The sequence below is a fragment of the Triturus cristatus genome, chromosome 3_2 (assembly GCF_964204655.1).
Source record: "Triturus cristatus chromosome 3_2, aTriCri1.1, whole genome shotgun sequence".
Lineage (NCBI taxonomy): Eukaryota > Metazoa > Chordata > Amphibia > Caudata > Salamandridae > Triturus > Triturus cristatus.
Genome location: NC_140584.1, coordinates 653,078,051 through 653,098,381, shown reverse-complemented (window position 1 = coordinate 653,098,381; position 20,331 = coordinate 653,078,051). Strand labels below are relative to the sequence as shown.

Here is a 20,331-nt window from a genome sequence, read left to right as displayed (position 1 = left end):
AGAAAATTGCGAACATCACGGCAGCCATCCAACAGACTCCTACAGTTACTGTCCCAGAAAATGACATCACCTGCGCAACAACATTTACTTCGTTTAATCCGCTGTCTGAAGATCACGCTATGTCCCTGCTTCTAAAATGTAAGTCTGGCTCTCCCCTTGATCCGGCTCCGGCTCAGACTCTGAACGAATTAGCACCGCTACTGATCAAACCACTGTTAAAAATATGGAACGCATCGTTGCAATCAGGCTTTTTTCCTTCTCTGTGGAAACACGCTTTGTTGCTACCCATCTTGAAAAAGCCGGGTGTCGACCCATCATGTTTCAGTAACTACCGGCCCATCTCACTTCTCCCTAAACCAGCAAAAGTATTAGAGAAGGCGGTACAGGAACAATTGTCTGATTATTTGGAATCTAATCATCTGTTACATGACACCCAGTCAGGATTCAGGCCAAACTTTAGTACTGAGTCAGCCCTGCTTGAAGCAACTGAATCTATTCGCGAATGTGTGGATAGAGGAGAGGAGGCCATGCTGGTCCTCCTCGACCTATCCGCAGCATTCGACACCATCTCTCACAACATCTTATTAAATCGTCTTCTGGAAGTGGGCATTGGTGGAACGCCGCTGGCCTGGGTGAAATCGTTTCTGACGGGCAGATTCCAACAGGTCACCCTGGGCTCTTTTGTGTCCACTGAGAAACCATTGATTTGGGGGGTTCCCCAGGGCTCCGCCCTGAGCCCCCTCCTATTTAATGTGTATCTCAGGCCACTGGCGAAGGTAGTCGAATCTTGGGGCGTCAGAGTGATCTTCTATGCTGATGATACTCAGCTTGTTTTCTCATTCAAAGATCACTCTGAAAGCTCCCTAGTCAATTTTCGCCACTGCTTGGTTAACATCGCCTCCTGGATGTCTGCCAACAACTTGAAATTGAACGCTGACAAAACGGAGGTTCTTTTCTTCAATCAAAAATCGGCCATCCCTGCCAACATCTGGTGGCCAGCTGAACTTAATCCTCCCCCGGAGCCAGTTCAGACTGCTAGAAATTTGGGTTTTCAATTTGATACACAACTTTCCTGTAAAACCCAAATTAATAAAGTCTCCTCCTCCTGCTTTGTAAAACTCCGTATGATAAAAAAAATCATCCCTTACCTACCTCTGGAGTCCCGCAGAACAGTGGTCCATGCCTTAATAACATCTCATTTAGACTATGCAAACAGTCTTTAAATTGGGGCGCCAGCGTTCCTCATTAATCGTTTGCAGATAGTACAGAACTCCGCTGCCAGGCTGATCTGTAACATCCCATATCGCCACTCGATTTCACCCTATTTGGCCAAACTGCACTGGTTACCAGTGAACTATCGCATTCAGTTTAAAGCCCTAGTTCTTGCTTTTAGAGCGCTTAATGGTCGAGGTCCTGCATATTTAAGGCAGAGACTCGGATTAACTCAGGCTCCCCGTAATCTGAGATCTAATCATCTTCACCTAATGTTCTGCCCACGATTCCGTCTGGCACGCATGGGAGGCAGGGCTTTTGCTGTAGCTACCTCCAGATTATGGAATCAATTACCGATGGAACTCAGATTTGCGACTTCTGAGCCTCTGTTTCGAAGACAACTGAAGACCTGGTTTTTCTCTCGCCTCTAGCTCCACTTTCCTCAGTTCTTCCTCCCTGACCGTCACATTCTCTTGCTGTCAGCGCCGGGACACCCCCGTTGGGGGTAGCTGAGCGCTTTATAAATTTCTAAATAAATAAATAAATAAATAACAGCATCACAGTTAGGTTGAGGGCAGGAGACTGTGGAGATTGGATAGAGGTGGCATTGGATTGTGACTTAATCAGTTCAAAAAGCTGTTTCTGGCGATTTTTCGCTTTGTCCAGTTTGGCTTTGAAGAAGGTTTCTTTTGCCATTCTGATGAGTTTGTTGTATCTACTTCTTTTCAGTCTTAGCGTTTTTCGAAGAGCCGTGGATGGAGAGGATCTCCAGGCTCGTTCAGCTAATCTCAGACTACGTCTGTCCACATTTAGGCTGTCATTGAACCATGGTTTGATGGGAATTCTTTTTAGTTGGAGGGGGGCAGTTGCATTCAGGGCAGACATCATGGCGTTATTATAGTGCTCAGTGAGGTCGTGCACATCAGTCATGTTAGTAGGCGGCGGTAGGGAGATATTGCAGTGAGATATGAGCTCATTGACGTTTGTATTATGGAGCGATCTTTTCCGATGTTTTTGTTTTATAGGTTGTGATCTATTAGAGTTCCGTCTTTTAAGGATATGGAAGTTGATAAAGTGATGGTCTGACCAGTCACAGGGGAGAATAGATTTGAGCTGAAAGGAGTTGGGGTTGGAGATGATTAGGTCAAGGGTCTAGCCTAGGCTGTGCATGGGACTTTCTCAAAATTGAGTCAGGGAGAGGTCAGTTAGGAAGTTTTTAAGAGTGTTAACCGCTGGATCGTGCGGGTCATTCCGATGGAGGTTGAAGTCACCAATGAAGATCTGGGTACAGTGTCGTCCCAGGTTGGAGGAGATGGTCTCCATAGTTTGTTTAATGAGGGGTAGGTTGTCTCCTGGTGGATGGTAGAAGATGTGCAGGGTGCATAGGGGTCTATGTGTGATTGTGATGCCTACGCATAGGTATTCACAGGATGAGAGAATAGCTGCAGGGGACTGTTTTGCTGAAAGAGAGTTGTGGTAGATACAAGCTATGCCCCCTCCAGTTTTCTTAGCTCAAGCAAGTCTAATAATGTTGTGGGTGGGAGGGACTAGAATGTCAAGGATGGGGCCTGAGGAGTCAGTGAGCCAAGTTTCGGTCAGGACAAGTAGGTCAAGTTCTTGGGCTAGGATGAGATCTGCGAGGTCCGTAGCATGTTTCACCTCTGTTCTACAGTTGAGTAACATGCATTTCAGGTGTTATTTGTGGTCAGTGATCAGGGGCTGCATAGTCGGGATCTGCATGAGGTTATTAATGTTTAAGCCATTGGCGTTGAGTCTGGGTGCTCTATGAGGGTTATAAGTGATGCTTTGGATGGCCTCAAGAGTTCCCTTGCTTGGGATAGGCTGAGCCACAGTCATTTAAAGGAGAGGTTAGCGAAGTTCTAGGAGGGAATGGTATGTGCATAAGAGGGGCAATGTAGGCACAGAGGAGGGAGAGAATGTCTGTTTCTGATCACTGATTTTTAGCTCTTGAGGGTCTGGAAGGTGGATTCGGGTAGGGAGTGGACTTTCAGGACTGGGTTGGCAGTTTCGGCCCAGGGTCACACCAGTAACATAGTGGGAGGAGGTGGAAGATTATGTTGCGTTGGATCATATACCGGATCTCTTGTTGAATGAGAGCTCAAGGGCCAGCAGCTCCGTGGAATTAATGAGATTTTGAATGATAGTTTTGATATTTAACTGTTCTTGGTTTATTTCCTTGAGCTTAGGGGCAGGGTCCGTATGTGGGTTATGGGGAGGGGGAGGGTTGATCAGCATGGAGGTCAGAGGCGAGTTCAGGGCCAGGGGTCGCAGGGGAGGGGGGGGCATGGACTGAGGATCCTCACATCCCGCAGAGGGCTCCAGATTAGTATAGCGCTGGGAGCCGCCAATCAGACAATACTAGCACTCTGGGGAGCACCCACTGCCCCGACCCACACGGCATGGCTCTGATGTCTGTGGGACATACTGGGGATGGAAAAACTCACCCTTACACTTGCTTCACGGGGCGAAACATTTAGAACCATTTGGTGTCCCTTCATAGCTTTATTAACTAAGGAATTCAGAGAGCTGGCCTGCCCCCGCTATCTGTGATTACTACGTCCCACTGACCTAGATGCAACTTAGAACACGGTGCGCATCCAAGACAATTCCACAATAACCCCGACACCGTACATTACATAGCAAGTGGTACAGGGATTGGTTGGGGGGAGGGAACATTGGGTGGGACGGGGGTGTTTCTTTTACTTTCCTTCTCTTTTACTTTTCTTAGAAGGGTCTAAAAGTTGCTTTATCACAATGTGAAACAGAGGGGCTCGCTCTCACGATTTGCACTGTTTACTAGTTATGCAAATGCGACAATAAAACAGATTTAAACCTGAACATAAGGATGTTTCATGAAATTTCTGATGGCTGTAAAAGCCACGCTGGACAATGACAATACTATAGAATCATAACGCTGAATGCTGTGCTAATTGTTTTAACCTTGATGTTTCTACAGCTGACAGCATGATGTTTAAATACATATATATTTTTTTTATCTTTTTTTTTTTTAGATTAACAGGATGTCATACAGTTACTGTCCATTTTAACATTGGAAATTATGCATCTTACATTGCTTTTAACCTAATTCGATTGCAACGATTTTAATTAATTGTGTAATAAAATTATCTATCTATTTCGAGCCTTTGCATAACTGTCCCCTCTGGCTCCTTACCATCACCACTTTCAGGTGGCAATAATATCGGCCCGGAGTGTGTGTGAGTTGCAGGCATTGTCATCCAAGCCTCCCTATATGATGATCTTTGGAGATAAAGTTGTGCTTCACACCCGGGCTTTATCCTTGCCAAAGGTGGTGGCCCCATTCCATTAGGACCACCAATCAACCTGCCCACCTTTTTACTCCCCCGCATCCCTCTAAGGAAGAGGAGCATCCCCATCATCTGGACCCAAAAAGAGCGTTGTTGTTCTATCTTGACCACACAAAAGAGTTCCGGGTAGACAACCAACTCTTTGTGGGGTACATGGGAGCTAAAAAAGTCTCTACCAGATAATGAGTTACCGAAGGTAAGTAACTTGTTCTTTACAATTGTTCAAGATAAGCCTGAAAGCTGCTCTCCACAGCTACCACTTTGAGAGGCTAAGGTTTCAAAGACCACTAAAATCACCATAATGGTTGCCTGGATTAGGGCAAGGTCCATCACTCCTTTAAATGTGCACCATATGCTAAGCAAGCCTCATACAGTACCCCTGCATGAGCAGAGGTGCCCCTTCAAATCCCAGACTCCATTCTCTGGGCCTTGTGAAAATGGGACAGCCATTTTAAGGTATATAGTGGACACTAACTAGTCGAGATGCCCAACTACATAATGGCTGCCCTGAACCTGGTCATGTTTGGTATCAAACATGTTGGAATCCTGCAACTACACAGATTCCAGTGATAGTTTCATGATGCCATGTACTGGAGGGCTCCTTAGAGGACCCCCAATACCTACCTGTGTAGCATTACAGGGTCTGCCTGCCAGACCATGCTGCTGCCGACCCTAGACAGTGTTCTGTCCCCTTTCTGATGAGCTTAACTCAGGCAGGGGAAGCTGAACTAAGGATTTTCTGCAAAGAAGAGGTGTGACCACCTCTGCTGTAGAATTAGGTCGGGTGGGGGTGCTTCAGAGCACCACCAGACTGCATTGAAGGGAACATTTGGTGCCCTAATTGCAAAAACTAGTTTTGGTGTGAAACTACACAAAGGACGGGAGGTGCCAGAGCTCCTCCAGGTCGCCTCTTGATACTGCCATATTGAATCTTGGCCCCTGGAAGCATCTTACTAGCTAGGCCAGCTGAGTACTGTTTCTGACCCCCTCTGATAGGGGTGGCACCACAGAAGATGTCCTTCCCCTTTTTAGGGTTAATTAAGGGCTTCCTTGATCGTGGATCCTTAGACTTGTCCCGACAATAACTTCAAGATCCGACTGCCAGCCGCCTAAAGACTGTTTAAAGAGTCTTCTGCTGGTGAACACTGGAACTCTGCTGTTCTTCGAGCCAGGATTAAAGACAAGACTGCTTCCGGTGGGAAGATTACTGCTGCTTCTTCGTCCCTGTGCTTCTTCAAGTTCTGCAACTCCATGGCTGTGCATTCTTCGAGTTCCCAAGGACCCTGCCTGCATTTAAGCAAAAAGGAATCTCCCTTGGGGCGAAGGAGTCACTTCCCTGCATCTGCAGGCACCTCAACATTGACGACCAGTTTGCTGATCCTGTTGCCCGGCTCTGCAACACAGTTAGTGGTTTCTTGTTTCTCCAGAGGCCTGACAAGAATTCCCTGCAACTTGGGAGACTGTAATCCCTCTCCGGCAACACGAACTGCCTCCCTGTGCACCGCGTCTGTCTACATGGAAGATCTCCAAGCACCAAGTAGCCCCAGCCTCCAGCATTGCACATTTCCAAGAATGACAACCTGCCTGCATCCTCTGCATTGTGGGCCTTTGTGCTTCTGAGGCTTCCCTGCAACTCCCTGTGCCTGGTGCCAGAGGGTCCTCGAGGGGGCTCTATGGATTCCGGCTGGCTCTCCTGCATGTTAAAGGCCGGCTCTGACTTACCCTTGCTGGCTTAGCCCACAGACCTTGCAGGTCTGCAACAAAGCATCTTCTCCCCAAACCATTGTTTGCAGCCACTGACCCTCCTGCAGTCGTCAACCGGCGTTGGCATGCTCGTGGACGACTTCTGTGCTCCAGCATTGTCATCTAGTCTCCACAGCTCCTGTTTCAACCTCACAGTGCTACAGCAACAACCTCTGACAAGGGCTGGTATTTTGCTCTTGTGCCTGCTAGTCACCTCCGGGTGGTTTGGACTCTGTCCCCACTGCTTTCAGGTTCTTCTTATCTGGATTCCATGTTCTGGTTCCACCAACCTGGTCCTTGAGACTCTGTAGATGCTGATCCTCTACGGCCCTCCATTGGCTTCAACAAGCGGTTCCGACACCACTTCACCCCATGCACCCGGGTTCCCTGTGTAGGTATCCTGGTTTCCTGAGTATCCACAGGTGGGGTGGCTCTCCAACCTTCCTTGATACAAGTGGTTCCTTCGGGGTCCTTTGGGTCATTGAACAGTAAATATCCAACCGCAACCCTGTGTTATCCTAAGGACATTTGACCCGATGTAACCACTTTGCACCCGGCCCCCTTGGGGACCATGGCTACTCACCTTGGTTGGTTCCGTGCTTCCCCTGGGGTCCTCCACCCTTTGGGGAATATGGGTCGTTACTACGCAAACAAATACTTTGCATACTTTTTGTACGAAGTTTTTACTTCGCAAATACCGATACTACGCATCTTTTTAGTGCGAATGCTTCACTTCGCAACTTCATTGTATTGTATTGAAAATGCTTTTAGTTCGCATTTAAATCTAACGCATGCAACTTCAACCCATTTTTTGCTCAGTGTAACTACAATTTTATTGAAATTGTAACCTATCCCCTGGCACGGCCATGTATGTTAATAAATCTTACCTTTACTCATATCTTCCAAGGTTTTTTAAAACTACCTCTTTCCTTCTTCCGCTTCACTAATTTGTAGAATTTCACTCTAAAAAAACAATTTTAGCATTCTCCCGAACTCGCAATATCATTTATTAAGGGTGTCTCTTTCTTATATCCTCTTACACGTGCAAAATATTTCTCCTTATTTCTCGTATTTCGTTATAAATTCACGACTCCGTTCTTCATCTTGCTACCTTTCCTCTTTTTTATTTTCTCTTTTTGAAGTGTCATTAAACTAACTATACTCCCTCCACTGACCTTCTATTTAGAAGTACCTCGTTTAATAACTATTTAAATCTTTTTAAAGATCTTACCTGTACGGCAGACTTTTATTCTCCTCCTCCTTTGCGCGTTGAACCACCAATTGACGTTGTTACATACTTGTGTCTAAGTACTTTATTATCCTAAAAATAGAAAAAGGACAAATCTATGTTTTCAATTCATTATAAAGTGTATCAATACGCTGATACCTGCCTGCTGTGCCTAATGCTGACTATCCTTTTCGCTGTCATTGTGACCCCGTTGTTTCGCCACAGAGTTGTGCCCCTGTACACCATATTTGAGGCGGATGTCCATTCTTTTAAACTCTCCAGTATGCGCATAGCAGCCTGAAGAATACCCGGTGAGTAGTGTGCGTCTCTGCACCCTTGCTAACATCAGTTACTTTGCATTTAATTTAATGTTTCTGAGATACTTTTTATTTTTCTGAAATGCGTAGTAATGGTATTTTCTTTTTTTTTTAAATGAATACTTTTTTATTGAATTTTATACTCGTGAGCCAACAATACCCGCCTTCTGTGTGTAAGGCTCACGATCATTTCCGCTGTCATTGTGACAAATATAACTCAAACAAATAACATACAATAAGTTATGGTAGTTTCGTAGTAAAGGATCCTCCCCGCTGTCATCGCTAAATGCTGACGATCCTCTCTGCTGTCATTATGACGAATATGATTTGTTACAACTTTGCGTAGTAACGGCATTTGCGAAGTAGAAGCATGCACAGTAAAAGCATGCTAAGTAATGGAACGTAATAGCTAAAAGATGCGTATAAAAGGTACTGCAAAGTAATGGCCGCGGAGTAATGGTAGTTTACCCCCTTGGGTATTAGTCCCATTTTGGTGACCAATTCACATTCCACTATTTTATTATATGGTTCGCCCCCCCAAAGTGGCACATGTATTTTCCTATGCTACTTACCTATTTCTGAAGATTTCTGGATAGAAGATTTACCAATTTAGTGTCTAGTGTGCGTTAATAACTACAAAATACTTTTATACTCACCTGGTGTGGTTCTTTCTTATGTGTAAGCTTACTGACTGTCTATATGGTAAATGCACCTGCTTTGCACCCTCCTGAAAAAAACGTATCTGCTCTTCACGGCTACCCTTTGAGAGCATTTTTTATCACCACTATAAACTATAAACACTATCACCAAGTGTTGCCTCAGTGCAGTGCCTCACCATAGGTGGACACAATATAATGAGCCAGCCTCCTACAGAGGCCTAGACCATTATGTGCACCTGGATGACGAAGTCTGGTGTGGCTTCCTGATCGACCTAACATTTAGTGACCTACACAACTGTTATGCATGTAGGTAACGAAATGTATCTGCACAATGTTGTGAGGGGACTACATCCTGTTGGGTGCTACTGTGTGTTCGTATTTTGTAATTGTGTAAAGGCGTTACCTTCCCAAACAGTTACCACTCTTTGCCACATTGTGGTCTGGCCCTTGCTGGACTGGGCTCCCTGTCTGAGGTGAATATTGCCATGCACTTGGCCAGCCATCCGGTCCCTCCTGTGGTGGGGCATTGGTTGCCTGATTTCCCTGGTGTTGATTGGATGGTGCAAGTTTGTGGCTCTGTGCTTGATTTTGTGGATGGGCACTCTGTGCGGGCTGTCCTGGGATTATGTCTTTTTGTTTGTGGTATGCTTTTAGGTGGCAATAGTCGGTCCTGTGGTTTTTCCAGTAGGATAGTGGCATTCTCTGGGACCTTGGGGCTCCCGGCCCATCTGGGGTTCCGTGGCTGAGTCCTCTTCCAGCCAGATGCCATTTACAAGTTTGTGGTCACTGTAGTCTTTTCTAGGGCGATCTCACCTGCTACATGGTCACCCCAAGGGGACCACTGCTTGAGGAATGGAGTTTGTAGCCTGCCTGCTTTGGGCCCTGGAGCTTTTTCCATGTGGCAGGTGAGGATACCTCCTTGGGGTGTCGCCTTGCTGGTCGGGTGTACCGGACTACTTCCAGGGGTTGTTTGCCAGAATACCACATCAGATAGCAGGTAGAGGACTTCCAATGCAGGGGGCACGTCACTCTGCACGGGGTCACCTTGTCTGTGCTACTTGCCTACTCTGAGAAGTGTTGGGGTGGTGCCAGAGGCCGAACTGGGAAACCCCAGGAGTGTGCGTGGTCTGGTTGCTACTGCCATTGTCCCTATGTGCCTTGGGCCGACTCCACACCTAGCATCGGGGGACTCAGTGGGCATGTTTGTGCATAGTTCTGCATCTCTTGATCCTAGTGCGCTTTGCACGCTAGCCTGTTGGCCGCTCCCACCATGAGATGGTGTGCACGGCCTGCCCACTGCAGAGCTAACCCATGTATCTCTAAGAAGCTTCTTGTATAACCCAGAACTGTCCCCCTGAAGGGGGCTTGACAGACTGGGATCTCCCTGGCTGGGGTCTGTGTAATGTGGGAGCCATCTGCTGGCTTGTGCACTGGGGAGAGTTTCCCGGGGAAGAGCAGGCTATAGTCTCATTCTCGATGAACTGGATGGACATTCTTAGCTTAGACAATAGGTCCTATTCTGACATATTGATAGGGTAGGAAGGATAATACAGCAGTTTTTCCCGTTCCATGTGTTCCTCCTATTCCCAACTCGAGAGGCTGTGTGAGGTTGACCTCGGCCATCGAGCCCGAGAACGCCTGTATTTTGGCAGTAGTCTTTGATATGGGGCCTGCTTCTTCCCGCAGGCATGACCATGCTGCACCTGTGTCCACTAGAGAGTGATATGGTGTTTCGTGTACAAACATCGTGACTACGGGTCACTCCTCAGGGTAGCCCTGGCTGACAACGGGGTAAGCGAGGTTTTGAGTTCCTGGATTATCTCTTGCATGTGTCCCCTTGTTTCTCCTCGGGTTGGCGGGTCCCACTTTGCACTGCCCAGAGGAGCTAAAGCCTATTTCCCAGATGTCACTAGCTATGGGGTTGTGTGGGTTGCAAGTTGGGGTCACCTTTCCGTTGTCCCATAGTTCAAGTAGGGCTTCTCGTTTAGACCACTTCTGACCTGGTCTGTAAGTGTGTCTTTGTATGCTTGTTAATGTTGATATCGAATGTTCCCCCCAAGGCCATGGGAATTCATATACTTTGGTATTGGGATCAATCAATCAATCAATCAAAGCATTTATATAGCGCACTACTCACCCAGAGGGTCTCAAGGGGAGGGGGGTCCACTACTGCTCGAACAGCCAGGTCTTGAGTTGCTTCCTGAAGGCGAGGTGGTCCTGGGTCAGGCAGAGGTGGGTCGGGAGGGAGTTCCACGTCCTGGCGGCGAGGAAGGAGAAGGACCGTCCCCCTGTGGTGGCTCTTCGGATGCGGGGGACGGTGGCGAGGGCGTGGCCGGTCGATCAAAGCTGGCGTTTGGGAGCGTAGAAGTTGAGGCGGCTGTTGAGGTATCCTGGGCCTTGGTTGTGTAGGGCTTTGTGTGCGTGGGTGAGGAGACGGAAGGTGATTCTCTTGGTGACCGGGAGCCAGTGCAGGTCTCTCAGGTGTCCGGAGATGTGGCTGCGACGGGGGATGTCCAGGATGAGTCGTGCTGAGGCGTTCTGGATCCGCTGAAGTCTTTTCTGGAGTTTGGCGGTGGTTCCGGCGTAGAGGGAGTTGCCGTAGTCAAGACGGCTGGTGACGAGGGCCTGGGTGACCGTCTTCCTGGTCTCGGTGGGGATCCACCGGAAGATCTTTCGTAGCATGCGCAGGATGTTGAAGCACGACGAGGAGACGGCGTTGACTTGTCTGGTCATGGAGAGGGTGGAGTCCAGGATGAATCCCAGGTTGCGTGCGTGGTCTGTTGGTTTGGGTGCGCTGCCTAGGGCGGGGGTCCACCAGGAGTCGTCCCAGGCGGAGGGTGAGGATCCCAGGATGAGGACTTCCGTCTTGTCCGAGTTCAGTTTCAGGCGGCTGTTCTTCATCCATTCGGCTACCTCTTTCATCCCTTCGTGGAGGTTGGCTCTGGCGGTGGCGGGGTCGTTGGTGAGGGAGAGAATCAGCTGGGTGTCGTCGGCATAGGAGATGATGTTGAGGTTGTGCTGGCGTGCGATGTCTGCGAGGAGGCTCATGTACACGTTGAAGAGGGTTGGACTGAGCGAGGAGCCTTGAGGAACGCCGCAGATGACTTCGGTGGCTTCAGATCTGAACGGGGGGAGGCGGACTCTCTGTGTCCTTCCGGCGAGGAAGGAGATGATCCACTCCAGTGCCTTCTCCTGGATTCCGACGTTGCTGAGTCGCTGCACTAGTGTACGGTGGCAGACAGTGTCGAAGGCCGCGGAGAGGTCTAGGAGGATGAGGGCCGCTGTTTCTCCGTTGTCAAGCAGAGCTCGGATGTCATCGGTGGCTGCGATCAGGGCGGTCTCGGTGCTGTGGTTGGCCCGGAAGCCAGACTGCGAGAGGTCGAGGGATCCGTTCGTCTCGAGGAAGGCGGCCAGCTGCTTGTTGACGGTCTTCTCGATGACTTTTGCAGGAAACGGGAGCAGCGAGATGGGGCGGTAGTTCTTGAGGTCGGTGGGGTCGGCTGATGGCTTCTATAGTAGAGCGCTGAGTTCGGCGTGCTTCCAGCTCTCCGGGAAGGTAGCGGTGTCGAAGGAGGTGTTGATGATGTCCCGCAGGTGGGGTGCGATGACAGCGTCGGCCTTGTTGAAGACGTGGTGAGGGCAGGGGTCGGTAGGAGATCCGGAGTGGATGGAGTTCATCGTGCGGACGGTGTCTTCGGTGCTGATCGGGGTCCAGGCGCGGAGGGTGGTGGTGGGGGGCGGTGGTTCGGTCGTGGCGTGCGTCGGTTGAGTGCTGAAGCTGTTGTGTATGTCCGCGATCTTGTTGTGGAAGTAGGAGGCGAGGGAGTTGCAGAGGTCTTGTGAAGGGGTGATGTCGTTGTTACCGGCGTTGGGGTTGGAGAGCTCTTTGACGATGTTGAAGAGTTCCTTGAATGCGGTTGTTGTCCAGTCGTTCCTTGAATGCGGTTTTCTTGGTGGCGTGGATGAGTTGGTGGTGTTTTCGGGTGGCGAGCTTGAGGGCAGTCATGTTGTCCGGTGTTGGGTCTCTGTGCCAGGTTCTCTCGAGGGCTCAGCAGTTCTTCTTGGAGCTCTTGAGTTCGTCGGTGAACCATGGGGCTTTCTTGCTACCGGGTCTGCTAGTCGGGGTCTTCAGAGGGGCGAGGTCGTCTGCGCAGTCGCTGATCCACTTCGTGAGGTTGGTGGCCGCTTGGCTGGGGTTCGTTGCGCTGGTGGGTGGGTTCTTGCTCAGGGCGGTCGCGAGCTGGTTGGCTGTGATCTTGTTCCAGCTTCTGCGTGCAACCTGTTGCTGGTGGTGGTGGATCGTGGTCCTTCTGAAGCTGAATTGGACGCAGCTGTGGTCCGTCCAGTGGAGTCCGGTGGCGTGGCTGAAGGCGATGTCCTTGCTGGATGAGAAGACGGGGTCGAGTGTGTGTCCGGCGTAGTGGGCGGGGGTGGTGACCAGCTGCTTGAGTCCGAGGTTGGCGAGGTTGTCCAGCAGGGTGGTGGTGTTGCGGTCGTTGTTGTTCTCCAGGTGGAAGTTGAGGTCCCCGAGGAGGATGTAGTCAGCGGAGGGGAGGGCGTGCGGGCTGATGAAGTCGGCGATGTCTTCGCTGAATCGTGTGCGTGGTCCCGGGGGTCTGTAGATGAGGGTGCCTCTGAGGGTGGTCTTGGGGTTGATGTGGACCTGGAAGTGCAGGTGCTCGGCGGGTGCGAGGGTGTCGTCGGTGTTGGTCGTGATGCGGATGGTGTTCCTGTGGATGATGGCGATGCCTCCTCTGGTGTGGTTGATGCGGTCCCTTCGGATGATCTTGTAGCCATCTGGGATGGCGATGGCAATGTCGGGCGTTGAGGAGGCGTTCATCCAGGTTTCCGTGAGGAAGGCGACGTCTGGGGCTGTGGTGTCGAGCAGGTTCCAGAGCTCGACGGCGTGTCTGTGGACGGAGCGGGTGTTGAGCAGGATGCATTTCAGGTGGCTGCTGCTGTTGCTCGTCTTGGTCTTGGTTGGTGCTGGAGTAGTGCAGGTCCGGATGCAGGTGAACTTGCAGGAGTTGCAGCAGAAGGGTCCGTGGGTGCGTCTCGGGGTGGCTCGGTTGCATCCTGGGCTTCGGCCGGCGTTGAGTGCGTTGAGGGTGGCGGCGTCGTACGTCCGGCGGGTGGGCTGGGGTCTGCGGGGGCCAGGTGTCCTGGCGCTGGGCGCGGTCCAGGCGCGGACGGGCGTAGACGGGCTTACCTTTGGCGCACCTTCGGCGCTCAATCGGTGCTCCCGCTGAGCGCGTCCGCTGCGTGGTCGCTCTGGGGACGTCATAAGAAGGGAGCCGGTCGGGAGGGTCTTCGGGGAGGCGGGAGCGCGAGCCAATCGGCTGGCGGGGGGGCGGGGCCACGGGCTGGGGCGGCGGGAAAGCTGGAGCGGGCTTGGCGGCCCTCGGGTGGCTGGGGCTGCGGGAGGCTGGTGTGGGCTCGGCGGCCATCGGGTGGCTGGGCCTACGGGAGCAGGCACAGGCACAGGAGCGTGGGGTTGACCAGGCCGGAAGGCGCAGTGGTCACTCCCTGGTTCTGGTCAGGCTCCCCTTAAGAAGGGAGCCGGTCGGGAGGGTCTGCGGGGAGGCGGGAGCGTGAGCCAATCGGCTGGCGGGGGGGCGGGGCCACGGGCTGGGGCGGCGGGAAAGCTGGAGCGGGCTTGGCGGCCCTCGGGTGGCTGGGGCTGCGGGAGGCTGGTGTGGGCTCGGCGACCATCGGGTGGCTGGGGCTGCGGGAGCAGGCACAGGCACAGGAGCGTGGGGGTGACCAGGTCGGAAGGCGCAGTGGTGGGATGACACTAGTGGCAATGTTTTCCTAATTTCCGGGCCTGTGTGGGGAACCTAGCTTGCATATGGTTGAGTGGAGTCTCCTTGATGGATTAGGGAACTTGTTTTAAGGAACTTTTAAACTTTTGATTGTCTCAAGATTTAAAATTATTACAAATTCTACTCTTATTTGTGGGGAAAACTGTGTACACGGGTTGTACCAGAAACAATATACTGGTTATGAGCTCAAAAAGAACTGATGAATCAAAAGACATTTAACAATATGACAATGACAACTGCAATGAAATAATGAAAACCTGTAACAAATTGTAATGGTTAGTTCAGAACAATACTAGTTGACATTTAGCAGTGAAATAGCAAATATAAAAATCTGATTAATGGAAAAAATTTGTTATTACTTGAAATGCATAAACGTACTAACATGACAAAATATTTTAACATTAAGCACAATTTGCAAAATTTCAACACCATGATAATCCAAAAAATGAAATAAATCTAAAAGAGACTAGTGGAGAAAAGATTTGACAGAAAAAAATGGTTACTTTGTCCAAAAATCTTTGTTGCCTCCTAGCGCCTACAGTCGGAGAAAAGGAATGGTCTGTGTAACACATTGAGCTAAGGGAGCTCAATTGTCTGCCGAGTGGTCAAAAATAGCAATGATTTGTGCTGAGAGAAAAAGGACTGCTGACTGCTTTCGGCCCTCTGTGTGCGCACAAGCTATATCTGATTCACCATGGTCCGAATTTTTCCCTAACTCTGAATTATACCCTGTGCCACACCCGGGGTGTGTGCGTACCGACTGCCTGATGCCCAGCGGTCCAAGCAAAAAAGTCCACACTTCACCTCTTTCGCCGGACCGTCATTGTTGAGAAACTGACAGTTCTTAAAATAGCTCCTTTCAATTAAAAAATAAGATTGAGGTGGTGACCCTCTATAACACACCAAGGGGGATACGGTTGTGTATTGTTCAACGGCTCAAGCGTAATAAATAAGTGACCTTGTATAACAAACCAAGGGCCGGGGTGTACCGGTTGTGTACCGATTGTGTCAACAGTTCATGCAAAAAAAACTGTTGTTACCTTCACCTTCTCTAGCATGCGGATTAACAGAAAAGCAGAAGTGATATACATGCTTGTCCTAGTTTGCTACGCACCATATACTGGGACTAAGGATCAGATGTAGTCTCTTACCCTGTGACGGCTGTCTCTGGATGGACCTCTGATCTGTGTATTCAGCAGAACTTTTAATCAATTACGGCATCTGCTCACCAATGTCGCTGTGCAGATGTGAATCCTTTCAGTCCAAGGTTCTTCCTTCGAAAGCAGTCGAGCTACATGAACCAATCTCTCCTGTCTGGCTCGCCAAAACTTTGCTTGAGTATGAATTCACCTTAAATAAATGAAAAAACAGGAGTCATTTGACAAAACAGGAACAAGTTGATTTTATTTAACGCCACGACCGGGAGAGTATCGACAAAGGCGCGTCTAAAGACAGTATCGGAGTACAGAATATTTGGCTTCACATGTATACATTTTGTGGGTACAATAAAACACTTCAACATTCTTTGAAAAGCAGCATAGTCGTAAACAACAAGTACAACCATTTGATAAGAGAGACACAGATGGCTCTCGACCTAGGGGAGAGCTAGTGTGGGCCAGTGTGTGCGTGTCCAGATGTCCGGTGTGTTAAGCGTGTGATCACTCTGTGAGGTGATATGTCATGTTCTGATTGGCTGATTGTTCTGTGGTATTTTGGGAACGTGCGCCTTTGGCCAAATGTGGTTTATTAGGGCCAATCTCCTTGCTCCTGTTTGTGGTGTGACTACCTATCTGTGGGATCAATCAGAGTTTTCCCTGAGTAAGTGTTTGTCTTTGGGCTAAGTGTAACCCCACCTGTGACCTGGCAATCGGTAGGCTAGGGTTTGGGTCTCAGGACCTGTATAACCACATATGTTTGACTTAAAGTTGATGTGGAGGTCATATTGGATGAATCCGACAACAATAATACGAGTTTGTGAGCTTGTGCACGTGTAACATGGCGGTCATTGATGTCATATTTAACACTATTCTCATTATTATTCATACCGTTGGTACATCGTACATCAACATTGCATTCACTGAGATTGATGGCATTATGCATCCATGAGTTATGGTGCGCATTGACATCGGATTTGCTGGTATTGACATAACTGTTTGTGCATAGGTTACAGCATACATCGGTATTGCATTTACTGGTGTTAACATCATTTTTGCATACATAGATCACAGCATACATGAATATTGCATTTATTGGTACTGCCGCTGCTATGCGTGCACACATCAGGGTATACATTCCTATCGTATATATCGATCTCAACAGAGGCAACTGTGGCTTGAGATGGCAGTGAAATTGTTACACACAGTAGTAGTGATAGAATAGGTGGAGGAATAAGCATGGATGAGGAGGAGTCTATAAATGTGGGGGAGTCAGATGGGGTAGAAGAAAGGGTATATCTGAAAGAGGCGTCAGACTGGATCTAGAGAATTTTTCTGCAGCAATACCCCTGCACATCGGTAGGTGGCGTCAGTTAACTCCGCATCTGTTGTCCTGGTCGCCGGGATGATGTCGCAGTGCCTACTTAGATGCTGCCCCTGCGCGCTAACGTCAGTTCTTTCTTTTTTCGCTCCAGCCTAGCGCAGATCCGGAGTGAGCTTGCCCCTTAGTCATTTTTTGGCTAAGCTTTTTTTGACTTTTGTCGACGTCTTTTTTAAAGTCTTCGACTCCTAGTGCGCGAGAGATGTCACATCGTCAAACCGGATTCCAGCCTTGTGACTCATGTCACAAGCTGATGTCCGTGATGGATCCGGACCTCGTGTGCCTCTTGTGCCTGGAACGTGACCATGACCTGAAGTCGTGCTCCGACTATCGGGCCATTAATCCGAAGTCTTTGAGGGAGTGGTCCCAAAAGCTTTTGGAGGCCCGGCAGTCGTCCCTGCCTTGCTCCCGGTCTCGATCGAGGGGAAGGTCTCGAGACTGGTCGAGGAGCAACCACACCAGCCCCCACTGACCCATGCCCACTGCACATCTACCACAGAGACGTCGCCGCCATAGCACCCGAACTAAGTCGGACCATCAAGGCCTCCCTCGAATCCGGCACCTTCCGCGGTGACTGGAGGTGGGCAGAGGTCAAGCCCCTCCTCAAGAAACCCTCGGCCAACCCGACGGACCTGAAATACTACAGGCCCATCTCCCTCCTTCCCTTCGCAGCTAAAGTCACCGAAAGATTCATCAACGCCCAGCTGACCACCTTCATTGAAGAGAACACCATCCTCGACCCATCCCAATCTGGATTCCGCAGCAACCACAGCTCCGAGACCGCCCTCCTCGCCGCCACCGATGACATCCACATGCTACTCGACCAGGGCCACACTGTGGCCCTCATCCTACTAGACCTCTCTGCAGCCTTCAACACCGTCTCACACCGTACCCTTGCAGACAGACTCCACGATGCCGGTATATGGGGAACCACCCTCGACTGGATCCACTCCTTTCTCGCTGACAGAACGCAAAGGATCCGACTCCCTCCCTTCCTATCCGAACCTACAGAGATCAACTGCGGAGTGCCCCAGGGATCCTCACTCAGCCCTATGCTTTTCAACATTTACATGGCTCCCTTCGCCGCCATCATTAGATAGCATGGGCTCAGCATAGTATCCTACGCTGACGACACCCTGCTCATCCTCTCTCTCACGAAGAACCCTGAAGACACCAGACTCCACTTCCAAGAAGGAATGAAAGACGTTGCATCCTGGACAAGTGACAGCTGCCTAATGCTGAACTCGGAGAAGACAGATGTCCTCGTCCTTGGACCCTCCAACACTGCATGGGACAACTCCTGTTGGCCCCCTGCCCTCGGAAACCCACCCACCCCGATGGACCATGCCCGGAAACCTCTGCATCATTCCAGACTCCTCCCTCACCTTGACCCGCCAGATCAATGCGTTCACCTCCACCTGCTTCAACACCCTTCGCATCCTCCGCAAGGTCTTCAAGTGAATCCCCCCGAATACAGAAAGACCGTCATCCATGCACTCATAACCAGCAGACTGGACTACGGTAACGCCCTCTACGCCGGTATCAACAAAACCCTGCTACACAAGCTCCAAACCATCCAGAACACCGCAGCCAAACTCGTCCTCGGAACCCCACGACAAGAACACATGACTCAGCACCTACGAGACCTCCACTGGATCCCCATCGAAAATAGAGTTATCTTCCATCTACTCACCCATGCCTACAAATTCCTCCACAACATCAGACCCAAATACCTCAACGAAAGAGTTTCCTTCCACGTATCCAAAAGGAACCTCCGCTGACCTCGCCCTGGCAGAAACCCCACGCATCCACAGAACCAGAGCAGGTGGATGAGCCTTCTCCTGCGTCGCAGCAAATACCTGGAACGAGCTCACAGTCAACATCAGATGCTCCACCACTCTGCACTCCTTCAGGAAGAACCTCAACTGATCAGGAGCTGCACCTCCACCCCCCCCCCCCAGACGATCAACTCTTTGTTGGCTATGTGAATGTCAAAAAAGGTCAGGCTGTGCAAAAGCGTACCATCACTCGATGGGTAGTCCTTTGTATGAAGATTTGTTACACTTTGGCTAAAAAGGAACCTCCAGTGGGGCTGATAGTCAAGTCCGGAGGGACGCTACTTTGCCTCTTCTGTTCTCCAGGATTTTCTGGTGTGAACTTGGTTTGCAGACCCTCCTCCATGGATGGTATTGCTCGGTTATCTATTCTAAGGTAAGGAATCTAGAACTAATAGTCTCTTTCAGATGAACAAGATACTTACTTTCGGTAACGATGTATCTGTAAGAGACATATATTAGTTATATATTCCTTACCTCCCCACTCATCCTCTCCACGCTGCAAACTGACTTTTAGGAATAGGGACTCCCTTAAAGGACCCTAGTTATAGCACACCAGTGGTCAGTTTCTTTCATGGCTCTACGCTTCTGGCGTGGAGAGTCGTGTCAGAACTGATGTCAGCGCGCAGGGGTTTCTTTTAAGTATGCACAGCGACGTCATCCCGGCGACCACGACGCCGATGATGGATGCAGATTCGACTGAAGCCACCTACCGACGCGCAGGGGTATTGCTGAAGACAAAATTCTCCGGATCCAGTCTGACGCCTGGGGTAATTCTAAGGTAAGGAATCTATAACTAATATATGTCTCTTACAGATACATTGTTACCGAAGGTAAGTAACTTGTTCTTCTATAATTACAGGTGGTATGGAGAGTTATAATGATGACTGTTCTGGTGTGATTGATGCTGACTCATGCATGATTGTTTGGGATCCAAAAGGTAATCCATATCAAGATTTTCTGTAATTCCCAAACTACTCCTATGTTGCTACTGGTGTCGGAATAAAGCTTATTTACTGTTATCAGACAGTAATAAGACGCAGGATTTAATTAGCCTTTTCTGATTTTTGTGTTTCAGGCCTATGACTGCTCCTCAGATGAGCAGATCTGACCAGGGGCATAAAGGAGCCACAACATCCAACCATACCATGTCAGCTGGTGTGAACACAAGGTAACATCTGCATCATTGCCCCTGTCTGATATTTACATTATCACAAAGTAACATATGGAAATTATGCCTGTAGATAGTCGCTAGAAGAAGAATGTCCTCTACTTTTCCAGCATGCACCTGTCATTAGGTTCAGGTGCTGTTAGAATATACTGAACTATTAGTCGAAGGTTAAGAGAAGATTTTTGTGTAATTGACTTTTGAAGCTTCTTGATCAGAGACGTCTTAGAACTAAGGTCCAATTAGTTTGACAGTCACCCATTGCCTTTTGCATTCTGTTCTCTGTTGAAAATTTTCTCTTTTTGACATGATCACCCTCACATTTTGATCACTGGTACTGATGTTGTTGATTGGTAGTGCACTGGGTCCCTGCTAACCCGGTGCCAGTGCCAGTGCTTGTTCCACAAAAACTAAGCAAATGTTCAATTGTAACCCAATTGGCAAGGACTTTAGCACTCCTGTAAG

General features: G+C 49.5%; 1 protein-coding gene across 1 annotated transcript in view; it reads left to right on the top strand.

Annotated features, from left to right (window-relative positions):
- UNC80 (unc-80 subunit of NALCN channel complex) overlaps positions 1-20,331 on the top strand; it is a 3,271,126-nt gene that overhangs the window by 2,374,660 nt on the left and 876,135 nt on the right. Inside the window, exon 49 of the mRNA XM_085648598.1 lies at positions 19,777-19,869. Coding sequence (XP_085504724.1) covers positions 19,777-19,869 — 93 coding nt within the window. The remainder of the gene's footprint in view (positions 1-19,776; positions 19,870-20,331) is intronic.